Source organism: Thermomyces dupontii, assembly GCF_041956625.1.
Source record: "Thermomyces dupontii strain NRRL 2155 unplaced genomic scaffold VTN31scaffold_2, whole genome shotgun sequence".
NCBI lineage: Eukaryota > Fungi > Ascomycota > Eurotiomycetes > Eurotiales > Trichocomaceae > Thermomyces > Thermomyces dupontii.
Genome location: NW_027192308.1, coordinates 740,451 through 756,153, shown reverse-complemented (window position 1 = coordinate 756,153; position 15,703 = coordinate 740,451). Strand labels below are relative to the sequence as shown.

Genomic DNA, 15,703 nt, shown 5'->3' with positions numbered 1-15,703 from the left:
AGCTCCATGTTCGAGCCGGCAGTTTGACTTTCGCTACGAAACGCGCAATCGACGAGGCATGTTCTAGATCCCTGACAACAGGAGGAGTAGGGCTCTGGATTCCTCCTGAGCGCGAGAGATGTCACAGTCTTCTACACCGACGCTTTCTTTGCACAATGCGAATGCAAGGTCCCACTCGGCATCCCCAGCCCCATCGACAATACGATCTCAAACGTCTTCCGTGAGTGTTCTGGGGTCTACAGTCGTTTCCTGGGCTTTCGATTGACGGTAACGCAGTCAATAACAGCGGAGTATTCCCTTCTCCAGCCGCAGGATGTCGCCGATCGCTTGAATACATCCCTCACTCATGGTCTTCCGCCGGCCGAAGCCGAAGCTCGATTACTACGCAACGGCCCCAACGAGCTTCCCCGTGAAGCTCCCGAACCATTATGGCTGCGGTTCTTGAAGCAGTTTCGGGAAACGCTGATATTACTTCTGCTCGCATCGGCGTTGATCTCCTTCTTCATGGGTAATTTCGACGATGCTGTCAGTATCGCGCTGGCCGTTACGATTGTTGTCACCGTGGGCTTCGTTCAGGAATATCGGTCAGAGCAATCGCTGGAGGCGCTGAACCGCCTGGTTCCACACTATGCGCATTTGATTCGCGATGTGGCTCCCAGCAATGGCACTGCTTCCGGGACGGATTCTCCCCGGCCTGGCCTCAGGAATTGCGAAATGCAGGAATTGAAGTCCGAGAATCCGCCGCCGGCTTCTCATGCATTGCGAGCTTCTAGCACTGTACCAGCAGCGCAGTTGGTACCGGGAGATCTTGTGTTGTTTTCGACGGGCGACCGTATTCCTGCCGACGTGCGGATCACGGCTGCAACTGACCTAACAATTGATGAATCCAACCTGACGGGTGAAAATGAGCCCGTGGTCAAATATGCAGATGCGTTGCAGCGCAACGTGATTCCCACGAAGCATGAATCACCCTCGTCTCCGCCGTACGACGCTCCGGGCATGGGGACCGTTGGCGTCGATGTCCGTCTGAACGAGCAACATAACATTGCATTCATGGGGACCTTGGTCCGGTCAGGCTACGGCCAGGGAATAGTGATAGCGACTGGAGCGAGGACGGAGTTTGGTAGCATTTCCGCCTCCCTGCAAGAAATTGAGAGCCCGCGGACTCCTCTCCAACTCTCAATGGACAGACTGGGACAGGAACTGAGCTATGTTTCGTTTGGTGTCATTGGGCTGATATTGATCATTGGTCTCATCCAGGGTCGGAAGATCCTGGAGATGTTCACCATCGGCGTGTCGCTCGCTGTAGCGGCCATCCCGGAGGGTTTGCCCATCATCGTGACGGTAACGTTGGCATTGGGAGTGCTTCGTATGGCCAAGCGCGGCGCGATCATGCGGCGGTTGCCCAGTGTTGAAACACTTGGTTCTGTGAACGTCATTTGTAGTGACAAGACAGGCACCTTGACGATGAACCACATGACTGTGACGAAAATGTGGCACTATGACTGTGCCGAGCCATTCGAAATCTGCAAGGATGGCTCATCGTCGAGTCTTGGGCCTGCCGCACACACCATCCTCCGAGTTGGGAACATTGCCAATAATGCACGACTGTCCCGCATACACGCCAACTCCCCAGCCAGCGCTTCCTCGGCTGCAGTGCTTTCCTCGACCATGGATTGCTCAACAGATACCGTCAAAAGCCGATGGGTAGGACAGCCGACAGATGTTGCTATCCTTGACTTGCTCGACGCTCTCGGAGAAGATGACGTCCGAGAACGCATCAGCTCTCGGGTGGCGGAGACCCCGTTTAGCTCAGAGCGCAAGTGGATGGGTGTGATTATCGGCAATGGAACCGCTTGGGACTCGTCTGGGTCTAGCAGCAGCAACATGGCATATATCAAGGGTGCTCTAGAGCAGGTGCTCGACCGATGCGACACATATCTGACCAAGGATGGCCGAGAGGTGATTTTGGACGAGCCACGGCGGAAAATTGCGCGCGATGCCGCGGAGAAATTGGCTTCGGAGGGCTTGCGTGTGATTGCTTTTGCCAGTGGACCTGTGAGGGAAAATGGGCGGCGCCAACGGCCCCTGTGCAGTCGCAACTGGATCCCGTCTCCGCAGATGGAGCAGGATGATGACCGGTTCACTGGGCTTGTCTTCGCAGGGTTGGTTGGGATGAACGATCCGCCACGTAAAGATGTGCATAAGTCGATCGCACGGCTAATGGCGGGCGGCGTTAAGGTAATCATGATCACAGGCGACGCGGAGACAACTGCCGTTGCGATTGCTAAGCAGCTGGGGATGCCCGTGAACGAACACACGAGTACAAAGGGTGTGCTGCGTGGCGATCAGATCGACCCCATGTCTGTGGGCGAGCTGTCAGAGGTCATCTCAACAACAAACGTGACGATCTTTGCGCGAACCAGCCCGGAGCACAAATTGAAGATTGTGCGTGCGCTGCAGTCGCGTGGCCATGTCGTCGCGATGACCGGCGACGGAGTCAATGATGCGCCGGCACTGAAACGGGCCGACATTGGCATATCCATGGGCAAGCTGGGGACGGATGTGGCCAAAGAAGCGGCCGACATGATTCTGACGGACGACGATTTCTCGACCATCCTACGAGCGATTGAGCAGGGCAAGAGCATATTCTACAACATTCAGAACTTCATCACGTTCCAGCTGAGCACGAGCGTGGCCGCGCTGGGATTAGTGCTTTTGAGTACGATGCTTGGGTTCCCAAACCCGCTCAATGCAATGCAAATCCTGTGGATTAGTAGGTGCCATTTCCATTTCTCAATCAGGTAGACCTTGGTGCTGACTCCGATTGTAAGATATTATCATGGATGGGCCCCCCGCACAATCTCTTGGAGTTGAACCGGTGGATCCGGCGGTGATGACGCGGCCACCCCGGCCCAAGACAGCGCGAGTTCTCACAAAGCAGTTGATTCAGCGGGTACTCACACAAGCAAGCATCATCATGCTTGGAACGCTGACAATCTACATTCACGAAATGGGACACATCGAGGACTTGTCGTCGTCGCCCGCGGCGGATGAAACCGCCCCGCCGCCGAAATCGACGCGGATCGTGACGGCACATGATACGACCATGACATTTACCATCTTCGTTCTGTTCGACATGTTCAACGCACTGACTTGTCGCAGTGCGAGCAAGTCAGTCCTACGTGGCGAGATCCCACTGTTGGGAAACAAGATGTTCAACTACGCGGTTCTAGGGTCGCTCTTGGGCCAGCTAGCTGTGATCTATCTGCCGTTTTTGCAAGGCATCTTTCAGACGGAAGCACTTTCATTCCGTGACCTGGTAAAGTTGGTTCTGACCGCAAGCAGCGTGTTCTGGGTGGACGAGGGGAGGAAATATCTGCAACGTCGACGAGTCGGGATGACTGGATACAGTCTGAACGTGTGACAATAATGTACCATTTGACATGACCTGATAGTACATAGAACCCTAATATGAGGAAAAAAAAAAAAGGCATGACATGAGAACGGGTATACGTATCATTCATAGCTTAGAATCCACCCAAACGGGCTTCTTCTTCTCCTTGAACGCCTTAACGCCAATCGCAAAGTTGGGCGCATCCCGCAACCTCTCCGCAAACAATGCAAACGTGCGATCCGTCGCATCATCAACATTAGCATTCTCCCATGCCTCCCGCAGGCCATGCCGCGAGGCGATGATCGCATCGGGACTCAAGTCCACGATCCGCTGCGCCATGTTTAGCGCCTCGGCAAGCAGACTCTCCGGGGTCGCCGAGATGCGGTTGATGAGGAGATATTCTTTTGCCTCGGCCGCAGTCAGCCGTCGGTTCGTCAACGCCAACTCGGTAGCAACTTGCATGCCGCATATGCGAGCTAGACGCGGGAGACCGCCGGCGGCGGCGTAGAGGCCGACTTGGGCTTCGGGAAGACCGAAGGTTGCTGTGGGGGAGGCGATTATGATGTCGCTTGCGTTTGTTCGGTCAGCAGAATGCATTTTAGACAATCATAGGTAAGGGAGGTTGGGAAAGGAAGTCGTAGTGTGTACTGTACCAATTCAAGCAAATCTCAAACCCTCCTCCCAGTGCATATCCATTGACGGCGGCAATGATCGGCTTCTTCCCTCTCCGTCGACTGACGCCCATGAATCCTCCGGGAGGCAGGTTGAACGCTTTCTTGTCTTCCGGTTGTTGCCTCTTCTTCTCGGAATCTTTGACGTTGTTTAGGTTGTTGATAGAGTCGACGTTATCCGCCTGCTCGATCAAATCCTGGCCGGCACAGAACGCCTTGTTGCCTTTGCCAGTGATGATGGCTACTCGCAGGGTCGGCTCCTCGTCGAACCAATTGAAGATGGCATTGCCCTCATAGTGCGCCGCGTTGTTCAATGCGTTTAGTTGCTTCTCGCGGTTGATGGTGACAAGGACGATGTGCGGACGGGGGAAGCTTAGGAGGTAGTATCTGGTGGACGGAGGGGGTGTTTGGAACATCGTGGCTCAAATTGCTTTCTAACCCTTCTCTTTTCTCTGGAAACTGAATAATTCTACCGGTTGTCCCATTCGTTTGCTCAAGATATATAACAGCATCTTTTGTACACTCACTGGGTCTTGGAGGCTTTGTTTTCGGCTTCCCTGCTGGTTTGCGGAGAAGGTACGGAGTTCTCTCCGAGGACCGAGGCTCGAAGTTTGTTGCCTGAGGCCACAAAATAGGCGCATGCTGTCGGGAAGATCATCTATCGTCAAGGTATGGCAAGTCCACTCCTCTTATGTGCCCTATGGATCCACACTTCCATATGGCTTATACTCTTTGGAGAAGTTCGTGACTGAACATCTTTATCGAAGACTATGGTCGGTTGGTACTACCTAGTATCCATAACCCTAACCCTATAGGGCTAGCGACGGTTCTCAACCGCAAGACAAGCACGCAAACCGCCAGAAATGCGAGTACATGGAGATCGTACGCGGAATGCCAGAAAACTCGATGTGTCACCGGTCCGTCAAACTAAATCTCCTCCGCTAGTACGTCCTCAGCCTGCTTCTTGAGGACACATCATAGGTTGTTGACACGCCGGATGTCAATGGGTGATCTGGCCCTCGTGCTTTCTCTAGTTCCTCGCCTTCCTGTCGCAGCATCGTCTCTGCCTCTCCTTATTTTCCCAGCTTGCCGAGTGTCACAGCAAGATTGTTGAGGCTGACGAGCGTGTCAGGGTGGCTAGAGCCTAACACTTTCTCTCGACTTTCTAGTGCCCGTCGGTGCAATGCTTCTGCCTCTTCAAGTTTCCCCTGGCGGAACAGAACAGCGGCAAGATTGTTAACGCTGCGCAAGGTATCAGGATGGTCCAACCCTAACACTTTCTCACGCAGAGCCAATGCCCGTCGATCTGTTGCCTCCGCCTCTTCGTACTTTCCTTGTTTGCTGAGAGCTGACCCGAGGTTGTTAACGCTGATGAGAGTGTCTGGGTGGCTAGGTCCTAGCACCCTTTTCTGCGCATCTAGCGCCCGTCGATACATTTCCTCCGCCTCCTGGTACATTCTTTGGTCCTCAAGGACCGAACCGAGATTGCTGATGCTGGAGAGTGTGCGTGGATGGTCTGGTCCCAACACTTCTTGCAAATTGTCCAGGGTATCGCGGTACACTGATTCCACATCTTCGTACTTTCCTTGTTTCTGGAGAACGAAGCCAAGGTTGTTGGTGGCAACAATCTGCCTATCTAGAGGATATTGTCCCGGCATTCTCCTTAAGCCCTCAATGACTCGTCGGTACATCGCTTCGGCCTCTTCATGCTTCCCTTGTTTTGAAAGACTCGCGCCAACGTTGTTGACGCTGAGCAGTGTATCCGGATGGTCGGGTCCCAGCACCTTTATTCGACCATCTAGGGCCCGTCTGTGCATCGCCTCTGCTTCCTGGTACTTTCCTTGGTCCCCAAGAACCGAGCCAAGGTTGGTGACGCCGATGAGTGTGCTGGGATGGTCAGGTCCTAGGACCTTCTCTTGTCCGCTCAGTGCCTGCCGATGTAATGCTTCTGCCTCAGCGTATCTGCCCAGTCTTGCCAAGGCCGAACCAAGATTGTTTAGACTTGCTAATGTGTTTGGATGATCCGGTCCGACTAGCTGCTGCATTTTCTCCAACACATCTCGTAGAATCTTCTCCGCCTCTTCGTACTTTCCTTGGCTTTGAAGGACAGCGCCGAGGTTACTCACACTGACGATGGCGTGATGATGCTCGGGCCCTAGCTTCTTCATGTAAATCTCCCGCGCCCGTCGAAATACTACCTCCGCTTCATGGTACTGTCCCAAATCAAAGAATGCGGAACCCAGTTTTATGAAAAGGACTGAATCCTGGACGTCTGTATGTTCCCGGTAACCAACTGCCTGCCATGCATGCGGAAGGTATCTTATCCATCTCGATTTGTTTTCGTATGTAGGATTAGGAAAGGTATCTGCAAGGTGTCGCATGACCAAGTCGATCCGTTTTTCGAGCTCTCCTTCCTGTCGCAACCAGTTTATCGTGGCCAGTCGAACTAGCTGATGGATATCGTATGCATCTGGCTCCTCTCGTTCCGTAATGAATGCGTATGCCTTGAGTGTTCCAATTGCATCCTCCACGTCTAGGCTCCCGAAAGCTGGAGGAAGGAGGGATTGCGGAATATCTTTTTCGCTTAGAAAGCAGATGAATTTCAAGCTATCGGCAGCGAGCGGATGTTGCTCCTCGATCTGGCGAAATGAAATTAGCCAGATGGTGGCGACAGGATTCTGGGAACTTTTGTACCGATGGCGGTCATCAAATTCTTTGCTCAACAGGGCGATTCTATTTTCGTCGCTGGATCGGCACAGCTCCAGATACTTCGTCGTAGACATTCGTTTCTTGGCCATATAAGCAGAGGCCTGTCTTATGGCCAGGGGTAGGTAACCAAGAACATCAAGGAGCTCTGTTGTACTCTCCATATCGCGCATCAGACGGTCTGACAGATGTGCCTTCAAGAGCATGAGCCCTTCTTCTTGGGTCATTCCCTCCACTGCGATCACATTGGCCTCTGGGATATCGAGCTCGACAACAACCTCGCGGCTCCGTGTTGTAAACAGTATGGATCCTTTTGTGCTGAACGGGAGATAGTCCTTGAGGCTTGCATCGTTATCGAGTCGGAGGGCCAAATCATCGACGTTGTCAATGATCAAGAGCCAGCTACCTTGAGCTTCCTGGCTTAGAGCGGCTCTCACAAGCTGTCCAACATCCGCTTTGTCCTCTTCGATTCCGGGAACGTTCAGCAGCTGACCAATATTTCGATAAGCGTTCTTGAAGCTAGTAGCATCCACTGCCGGAACCCAGAAAACGGAGCTGTCTGCGTGCTTGTTGCGGACCTGGAAAGCAACCTCGAGAGCAATTTGCGTCTTTCCTATCCCTCCAAGACCTACAAGGGCCGTCCGCTGACAGTCATCGGGATCCGCACTCGGTGGAATTCTTTCGTGAAGCTTCTCCAAGAGTGATTCACGGCCGACAAAACTCCTGTTCCTTCCAAATGGCACGACAAAGTGGACATGGCCTGCGGCGAGATCAGCAGCAGAACTTAGAACGAAGTGAATAGAAGCACACACTTCCTTCGCTCTGTGATGAGGGTCTGATAGGGGGACCTTAGCCGGTCAGTACTCAGTCAGGGTAAATCTTCTGCACGATCTCACCGGCGGTAGGGTGTGCCAGCTCCCCTCCATGACCATCTCTGCCAGGCAAATATTTGCTCGTGAGGCTATCGACAAATCGCTTGATGGCTCTTTTGTTCTCAGCCAAATAATTATGCGTCTGAGCTGAGATGTTGCTGGCCTTTTCCCAGTCCGATAGTGTGATGTCCTGTAGCCCTTGATCTACATTGAACCTGAATACTGGCCGTCGTCACCGAATCGATTATCTAGATTCACTGCTACTTTTTTGGATGACGTGGCCATTCTTTTTAGCGAGTCGATAATGGAGGATCGGGAGTCAGTAATACTGACAACATCGCCGAGGCCGGTGCCGATACTGAGCACTCGCATCTGACTTCGCTCTGGGAACTGCCGCCGGCCCTCTTCAATAAGAACCTCGCATGGGTTATTGTACCCAAAGGCTGCATCGACGAACTCGATCTCATCTCGGCCGAGCTTGATGGACTTGAAAAAGGTGACCGCTGCGGACGTTGCCCGCGCCACCCGCCAAATGGTACATGCGCCGAATGCAGCGGAGGAATCGTATGTTTTGAAGAGGTGAGGAAGAGCATTGACGTTATCTTTCGTCATTGCTAGGATGACCCTTTGTTGCATAAGCCGTGATTGGTCAAGATGGGTAAAGAAAAAAAAAAAAAAAAGAATGCTTGCATAGGGTCAACGACGTACGTTTTTGTGCACTCTTTGCTTTGGAAGAGGGCATCACTATGTCCACATGTATCAACAGTTGGCCGCCCTTTATTCCGGCGAGCTTTGCATTCTGGCTCTACACAAAACTCTCTAATTGTTCTCTTGATTGCATCTTCGAGAGCACTGGCGGAGAAGGACCCAGATAGCCACGCATGAAAAATAGAAGTCCGTTTCGGAGTAAAGGCCTGCTGGGCCAGGCTCCGATAGGCTCGAATACACTCATCAACTGTCATAGAAAGTCTCCCGAGCATGATGGCAATAAATCTGTTTCAGGTCTGTTAGTCAATTGTACTGAGCAGACAAGGTGGCGTAACCCTCCCGTGCCCGTCCCACCGATCAAGTCAAAATGCTCACATGGTCGCGGAACACAGTCGATGCCATTCGCGTCACGCATCTTCTCCATAATATCCTCGAGAATAAGAAGGCTTGATATTCCTCGGATGCCACCGCCATCTCCAGCTGGGTCAGCAGAACTTTCAAGCTTGGTGACTTATCAGCAGTAACGTACCAAGGGAAAGGATTCTTAACGGCTCTCGTGAAGTCATTTGTTCGACTCTGCGAGTATTTCTCCCCAAGAGGGATGGCAGATTCCAGTAGAATGTACTAAGTACCACTACCAGTCCAAAAAAATGTAGTAGTGTCAACTGCTTGAGCCTTCAGGCCGAGGGGATCTCAGCCCCGCACGTGGCACCCCCGATGCGTGGAGCCCCTGTTTATTGATCTGGCCGATCTAGTACCGTATGTACATAGCCTACTGTATCGCCGCCCTGGCTATCACGTGGTGGAGGAATCTTTGGCTCGGCCGCCCCGCTGGACGGAACGGGATTCAAGTTTCAACGGAGACGGGCCGGAGTGGGCCAATTTTGTTAGCCCTAACCATTAGTTACAAGTACTCCTGTCAGAGGGTATGGTCCAGTATGTGTACGATACGTGTATCGTTACACGCACGTGACCTGCTTCCTCCTTCCTTGCTCCTTTCTTTCTCCTTGTGTTCAGCTCAGTGTCTTTAGGCCTTTATGTCTTCTCTTGTGCCGTCTTTTCCGTCTTTCAGGTCGTTTAGGCTTTTAACCGCTTCTTTTCCATGGTTCATGTGTTTTCAGCACTCTTCAGCTCGCTTGTACCGTCCTCTTTAGGACGCTACTCATTTGTGTAGGTTTTTCCTCTGGCTTGGCATCATGTGTATATAGAGCTCCGATTGCCCATAGAGTCGGAGAGCAGAGTTCTAGCTAGCAAGGTCTTGTGTTTGGTTCTCTCTCGGTCCAGGATAAGCCCAGTTCTGTCCGATAACTCCGTACTTAGTACTATCTTCCAACGAACCTAGTGCCACGGGTGACAGACAGAACAGACCGAATGAAGTCAAGCTCATACGTTTATACGGAGTACATTGCAGCAATTCGAAAACTGTGCAGTGTTTATATGGCACATGAGTCGCGCGCTGCCAGCCAAATACACCAATCTCGAGTCCCAGACACGAAACGTCGCCATGTCATTTCTCGATGAAACCGCAAGGCCATTCCCTTTTTGTAATATTAAGAATCCGCATTATGTTTCTGCTTTTCAAGAACATCCTGCATCTTTCCAATGTCGTCACACACTTGCATCTGAACGAGGCCCGGTGTATGGAGTCCCTCAGTGAATTGTAGCGCGTAGCTAGACCCATCCTTCTTGACGATCGACGCTCCTTCCGGTGGAGACCATAACTGCTGACCCGAACGCTCGTACGCTCCAAGAGCACTAATAAGCATGTCTGTTGCTGTGACTCCTTGAAAACCGTTCTCGCTCACGAGCACGTCCGTTCCAGGGAGTTTTTTGATCCTGTCTTTCCATTCAGGATCATAGTACCAGTAAGTATTCGCGGGTGCCAGTTTGTGTCCTCCAATGTCCCAAGTTTCCAGGATAACAATATACCATTGTTCGTTCTTGTAGCAACTTCATCGAACTCTATCAGTTTGAAGGTACTTGCGTTCGAATGATGGCGCCTTTTCGCCACATTTCTGACCAGTCTTGCTATTTCAGTATTAGTTCAGTGTTCTCGGTTCGGGAATTCGAAGTCAAAGCTACACTTACAGAAACATGGGAGTGGCGTGCCACTTCCTTTCGTCCGGTTTATCCTCATACCCAGGAGCCACTTCCCACACTTTCGGAATCAGAGCAGCAAAGAACATTTTCTTGATTTCCTCATGGTAATCAAACAGAGTTCGATTGCCGTCAAACCAAGTGAAGGTTCCGCCATCGATTATCTTGTGCAAGGTTGACATACTGGCTGACGATCCATTGTAGAGGTCGTTGACTTGTTTCATTTGCATCCGTGAAAGTTGATCGTACACTTGCCCCAATAGAGAGAAAACCTTAGCATTGGTCGTTTCTCCTGTCAACTCCCTGGTTTGACAGGTTAGTTATTTGTGACTCAGTTCGACCAATGACGACGAATAGGGCCACTCCAGTGCGCTCGACAGGGAAGACTTACGCAGGCAGATGGATCAACCCGTAAGGCATGGCCATGCCGGCTGAGAGGACAATGCCTTCTTTGATTTTGTCTTCGTACTTTTTCGCTTTATCCGCGCTCGTTTTTGCGGAGTCTATGGCAGCTGCCACTGTCTTAGCAGCTAAAGACATTGTCAAGCCATCAGTATCAATGTGATATTTCAAATCGGCGATTGAAAACCACCCGAACTTACTTTTCTCTGCAACTGTGCCCATCACTCCAAGGCCAAGAGTGATGATTGGAATGAGAAGGTTCCGAGCCAGTCCATCACCTTGAGTTCAGGTGCAAAAACATCGGTAAAGCTCAGAGTGTCGTCTTGGACTCTGTCATGAGCAGACAGTAGGGCGTAATAGCCACGAGCGTACATCTGAATCGCGATGTCAATCAATTGTTTACAGCGGATCAAGCTTGAAAGAAAAAGAGTAGTTACTCACAGCATGGACATTCGCGAAGGAATTCAAGATCAAGTGTCTTCCATGTTTCAGTCAGCAACTGTATCCACTCCATAACCAATAAGAGCTGGCATTTCGACTTACCCGCAGGCAAATTCAGTTTGATGGCACTGAACATTCGGATTGTTGCAAGGGCCATTATCTATATGATGGCATCGCCAGTTGGCTGGACCGTGCATCCTGTCTGAGAGGTACCTAGTTAATTTCAATACGCTGTCAGCTCTCTGTGTTGAGACATGGCGGCAAGGGAACTCGTACTCGACATATGAGTATTTTGTGTTATTCTGATTGATATACCAATCGTAATCCAGGACCCCATGGAGTTCATAACAGCCCAGCCCTTCCCAAACCGCTACCGGGTCTTGGTCGATAGTCTGGACCAGCGGGTCGTTACAGGGTTTGAGAATCTTTTCGCGAGCAGCGTCGTCGATTAACGAAGAGGGCAGTTGGAGGACATAGGGATCATCTGGATCTGGTGGAGGTCCTGCCCTGGCAAGCGCCAGGCAAGCAGTGAGCCCGAGCCAGAGCGCTAGCATATTGATGCTGTTTCTTCTGATGGTGCAGAAGTTCTCGCAATCGGCTACTTTGTGATATTCGAGGAGGAGACGAGCAAAAGCATTTGTGAAGAAAAAGAAATTTGAGGTCGACGCTGGAATTAATGTCATGATGCTGCTCACCTGCCTCTGGAGGTATCCGAGATTCCGAACCTGACTACTAGTATGTAGGTGTCCAGTCGCCCTATCCACTCGATAGTCCAGGTACATCATTCGCAAAAATAATCTGGTTTGGGCCCATTCGCTAAATTCTTGAGCATTGAGGCAGTACTTGATTTGTAATCCGTGAGCTCCCAACATGTTGTTGGAAATCGATCTTCAGGTCAGTACAAACCGAATAAGTCTGTACATCCAGCACAACTCGAGGCGCTTACCTCCGAGAATGTAGGGTAAGTCGCAGCAAATAGTCTAAACTCAATATGCAGCCTTGCGCTGTAGTTAGATGTAATGTGGACCTACCCTACCGCAGTACCGTTGGCCCGCCGGGGGCTGAAAGTACTTCAAAAGTATATACTACTCGTACCAAGACGTCGTCTTCAGAGCGAGGGGTATCATGGCCTGTAGTACCGTATACTACCTAGTACTCAAGATCCGTGTGAAATGAACCCACCAAGAAAGCCCCCTCGAGACTCTGTACCTACTGTATTCTCTCATACTCCGTTCTCATAATGGAAGCAAGTGAATAAACAATCACCTCGACAGAGTGGGTTTACTTTTGGTACAATTCCTCGAAAAATCCACGATTTGGCTGTCCATCAAGTCCCACCTTTGACCGTTGTCGTGTCGCATGAAACACGGTGTTACTGAGGACAATGGCTCATACTTGTCGGCTTGTGGCCATGCAAATGAGCACTGACCAAAGAGAATAGGTGAAAAATTAGTGTTTATCCCCCTTCATCACTTGTGGTTCATCTACTCTGCATGTACTCCGCACGGAATGCTGATCATGTGGACACATGATCTGATATTTGTAACTACCTTATCTAACTACGCCTTTTTTTTCTTTTTTTTTTTTTTTTTTTTTTTTTGCCTCGATTCTCCTTCCAGGCACGTTGCGGGTACAAGAGTACCGAAATTTCAATGTTGGTTGACAATGGCTAATACTTGGGCTTGTGGCCATGCAAATGAGCACTGACCAAAGAGAATAGGTGAAAAATTAGTGTTTATCCCCCTTCATCACTTGTGGTTCATCTACTCTGCATGTACTCCGCACGGAATGCTGATCATGTGGACACATGATCATCCCGATTTCCCAACACCACGCCCTCTGCTAGTCGCAAATCGTTACTCTGAATGGAAGGATTCCAGAAAAGCTTAATTAGCGGAGTAATCGAACGGATAGTACTCGTAATATGCTGGCCAATGGCAAATGGCCTCAACGTCCAAAGTGACATTGTCGGACAAACAGGCCAATAAGATTGGTCCTTTAAGTGGTTCTAGCCTCAAGCCCTGGGTCCCCGCCCGGCCCCCAGATCAATTAAGCGTAATTATTAAGCATAACTGTGACCTGCCAAGGGGGGGTACCTTATGCACATATCTTACGAGTACATAGTTGTGTTCACTCCGTATACATCACTCCAAGATTCTAAAAACCTAAAAACCTTAATCTAGCCAACAGTCTGATCTGCAAGAAGTAACTAGTAGGACTTCTTTGGTGCCTGCTGCTTGAGCGGCGGCCGGGTTCGGCGGAAGAGTTCAAACCGCCCGGCTAACAACAATCACAGATAACCACGTTTGTACTCTAGATGAATCTCGCGATAAGGTTCATAAACATAAGAGGCTCAGAAGTGTCCAAATCCCAGGCCCTGTCGAGCTGCTTGCGAATGGTCGACTTGACAGGTATACTGTAGTACCATACACAGATCATAGCTACAAAAAGCTGACATCCAGAGAGTATCATATTCAAGCTCATGGACGCGTACCAATTCTACTTCTGCGCTGGAGACGTTACAAAGTCAGTAACGTCACAAGGCAACCCTGCCTCTGACTACTACCTACCTACCTACCTACCTAGGTACCTACCTATGTACTCATCATGAGTGAATTTAAAGGACCAGGCTCGATGAAGACACTTGATACATGGAGTAGTACTAGTATCTACACTCCAACTGTGCTCTCAACTCCTCAAGGCCTGATCTCTTTACAGAGAGCAACTTATGAGTCTGTCTACCATGTACAATGGCAACACAGTCACAAAAAGAAAATCGCACGAGGTGTAGCCTACACAAAGGAGTAAAATCATAGGGGAAAACAACAGTAAAAGCAAGGTGTGTGCTGGCGAGAAAATCATCGGAGATACTACTATATAGTCATGCTCCGGACATGCTTCATGGAGGGATACCACAGTACCGTCATGATACGGTATCGTACGCATGATCCGCATCCTGGGTCTGCCGGCCGAGTCTCCCACTGACTTAATCGTTAACTCGGCTGCAATGGCAGCCAGAATACTATGTAGCAGTCTAGCGGCTGGAAAGCGAGTTGGCTGGACCGAACTGGCTAATGTCGTTCCCCGTCACGGTTGCATACGCGATCACGGTGCACAAGTCACAGGGCATCACCCCCTGAACATAACAGAGTTCTCGACCAGACTACAGTACGTCGCCATCTCCCGCGAAAAAAACCTTTGATGGCATTCTGTTCGAAGAGCCATTTGATTATGCGCAACTGCTCGCGTCGTCTCGGTCGAGAACTCTTTTATGTTCAAAACTGCCTCTAGCACAGTAATTCCCAGTGACTTGTGCACTGTAATTGCGTATGCAACCGTGACTGAGAACTGGAACCGAGAACATTCAGCATTGTAAACAGATTCCTGTCTTGATGGGAAGACCGAAACCAAAGGCTTTCCTTCCTCGGATATACTCAACGGTCTTCCATTATACATGGGGAAGTAAATCAAAAGCGCCATTGGTTGTTGGCTGCATAGGTCGGCAGTGTCCGGTGGCCAGGCAAAGCCTTCCAGCGTGCCGATTGTTCCATTGACCAACCCGGTCTCAAGCCTGATATTCTCTGTCAGCATGACTTGGCAACGATTGAGAGGAAAAGGTGGGCATGTAGGATGTCCGCGTCATCCTCGGAGGCCTGGCCAGCCAGGTTCCCGTCATGTACAGCCGGGATGGACAGCACAGGTTGTCCAAGGCCCGCAGCCGATCTTCAGTATGTTGTCTGACGCGCTCCTTCGTAAAGTATATGCGGAAGGCGTCATCGAAGTCCGGGATCTCATTAGGAATGACAATTAAACGCGGCGGCAGAGCAACTCCCAGTTATCCATTGCGGGGAATGAACTGATTAAGAGGCAGATGCCGACCGCAACGGGAGCAGTCGTTGGAAATTTCGAATGGAATGAATTTGTACTCCGTCCCGGGTCGAGATTCGTACGGAACACGCATCACGGGAAGGAAAAACGAGATTGCTAACTCGCTTCGCTTGCTGCTGCGGAACTCCCTGTGCCAAGTTGACTTATCACATAATCCATAGCTCGAATGGAAGGCCAAGTCATCCGTTTAATCACATTGCAAACGCAGTTCCATGTTGGCATGCAGAACTACACAATTCCTGAAGTTTCTGCCTGACCTCACGGTTGAGAACTACCAAACCTAAGGTACCTACTCCGTGCTTCAACTTCCCAGGTCGTTTGACAAAAGTAATAGCACTATCAACCAGCTACAATTTTCTGCCACTACAATGTGCAAGCGGTGTAGGAGGACGTGTTACGGCTATGGGGAGTTTCTAGTTGAGGCTGGAGTGCAGACAGAGACTTCTTATTGCATTGGCACAGAAATGCCTCCTTCTTGGTTAGACATGCAACATGAAGGCATGCAAGAGCTTCTTAGATCT

The 15,703-nt window shown here is 50.6% G+C and overlaps 6 protein-coding genes across 6 annotated transcripts; 1 reads left to right on the top strand and 5 right to left on the bottom strand.

The window, feature by feature from the left end:
• Positions 1-118: 118 nt before the first annotated feature.
• Positions 119-3,427, top strand: VTN31DRAFT_2652 (uncharacterized protein; the record flags this gene model as incomplete). Its single annotated transcript, XM_069402844.1, has 3 exons — positions 119-220; positions 277-2,776; positions 2,835-3,427. The coding sequence occupies 3 exons, from the start codon at positions 119-121 to the stop codon at positions 3,425-3,427; spliced, it is 3,195 nt and encodes a 1,064-aa protein (XP_069262085.1).
• Positions 3,428-3,523: 96 nt separating this feature from the next.
• On the bottom strand, positions 3,524-4,484 carry VTN31DRAFT_2651 (uncharacterized protein; the record flags this gene model as incomplete). Its single annotated transcript, XM_069402843.1, has 2 exons — positions 3,524-3,965; positions 4,051-4,484. The coding sequence occupies 2 exons, from the start codon at positions 4,482-4,484 to the stop codon at positions 3,524-3,526; spliced, it is 876 nt and encodes a 291-aa protein (XP_069262084.1).
• Positions 4,485-5,141: 657 nt separating this feature from the next.
• On the bottom strand, positions 5,142-7,001 carry VTN31DRAFT_2650 (uncharacterized protein; the record flags this gene model as incomplete). The annotated part of the gene is made up of 1 exon (XM_069402842.1): positions 5,142-7,001. The coding sequence occupies one exon, from the start codon at positions 6,999-7,001 to the stop codon at positions 5,142-5,144; it is 1,860 nt and encodes a 619-aa protein (XP_069262083.1).
• A 401-nt stretch (positions 7,002-7,402) lies between these two features.
• On the bottom strand, positions 7,403-7,706 carry VTN31DRAFT_2649 (uncharacterized protein; the record flags this gene model as incomplete). The annotated part of the gene is made up of 3 exons (XM_069402840.1): positions 7,403-7,534; positions 7,587-7,622; positions 7,671-7,706. The coding sequence occupies 3 exons, from the start codon at positions 7,704-7,706 to the stop codon at positions 7,403-7,405; spliced, it is 204 nt and encodes a 67-aa protein (XP_069262082.1).
• Positions 7,707-8,604: 898 nt separating this feature from the next.
• On the bottom strand, positions 8,605-8,920 carry VTN31DRAFT_2648 (uncharacterized protein; the record flags this gene model as incomplete). The annotated part of the gene is made up of 2 exons (XM_069402839.1): positions 8,605-8,828; positions 8,884-8,920. 2 exons carry the CDS (start codon positions 8,918-8,920, stop codon positions 8,605-8,607), a joined length of 261 nt encoding a protein of 86 aa, XP_069262081.1.
• Positions 8,921-9,904: 984 nt separating this feature from the next.
• On the bottom strand, positions 9,905-11,848 carry VTN31DRAFT_2647 (uncharacterized protein; the record flags this gene model as incomplete). Its single annotated transcript, XM_069402838.1, has 7 exons — positions 9,905-10,109; positions 10,335-10,382; positions 10,443-10,754; positions 10,843-10,981; positions 11,054-11,131; positions 11,485-11,507; positions 11,571-11,848. The coding sequence occupies 7 exons, from the start codon at positions 11,846-11,848 to the stop codon at positions 9,905-9,907; spliced, it is 1,083 nt and encodes a 360-aa protein (XP_069262080.1).
• Between the last annotated feature and the right edge of the window lie 3,855 nt (positions 11,849-15,703).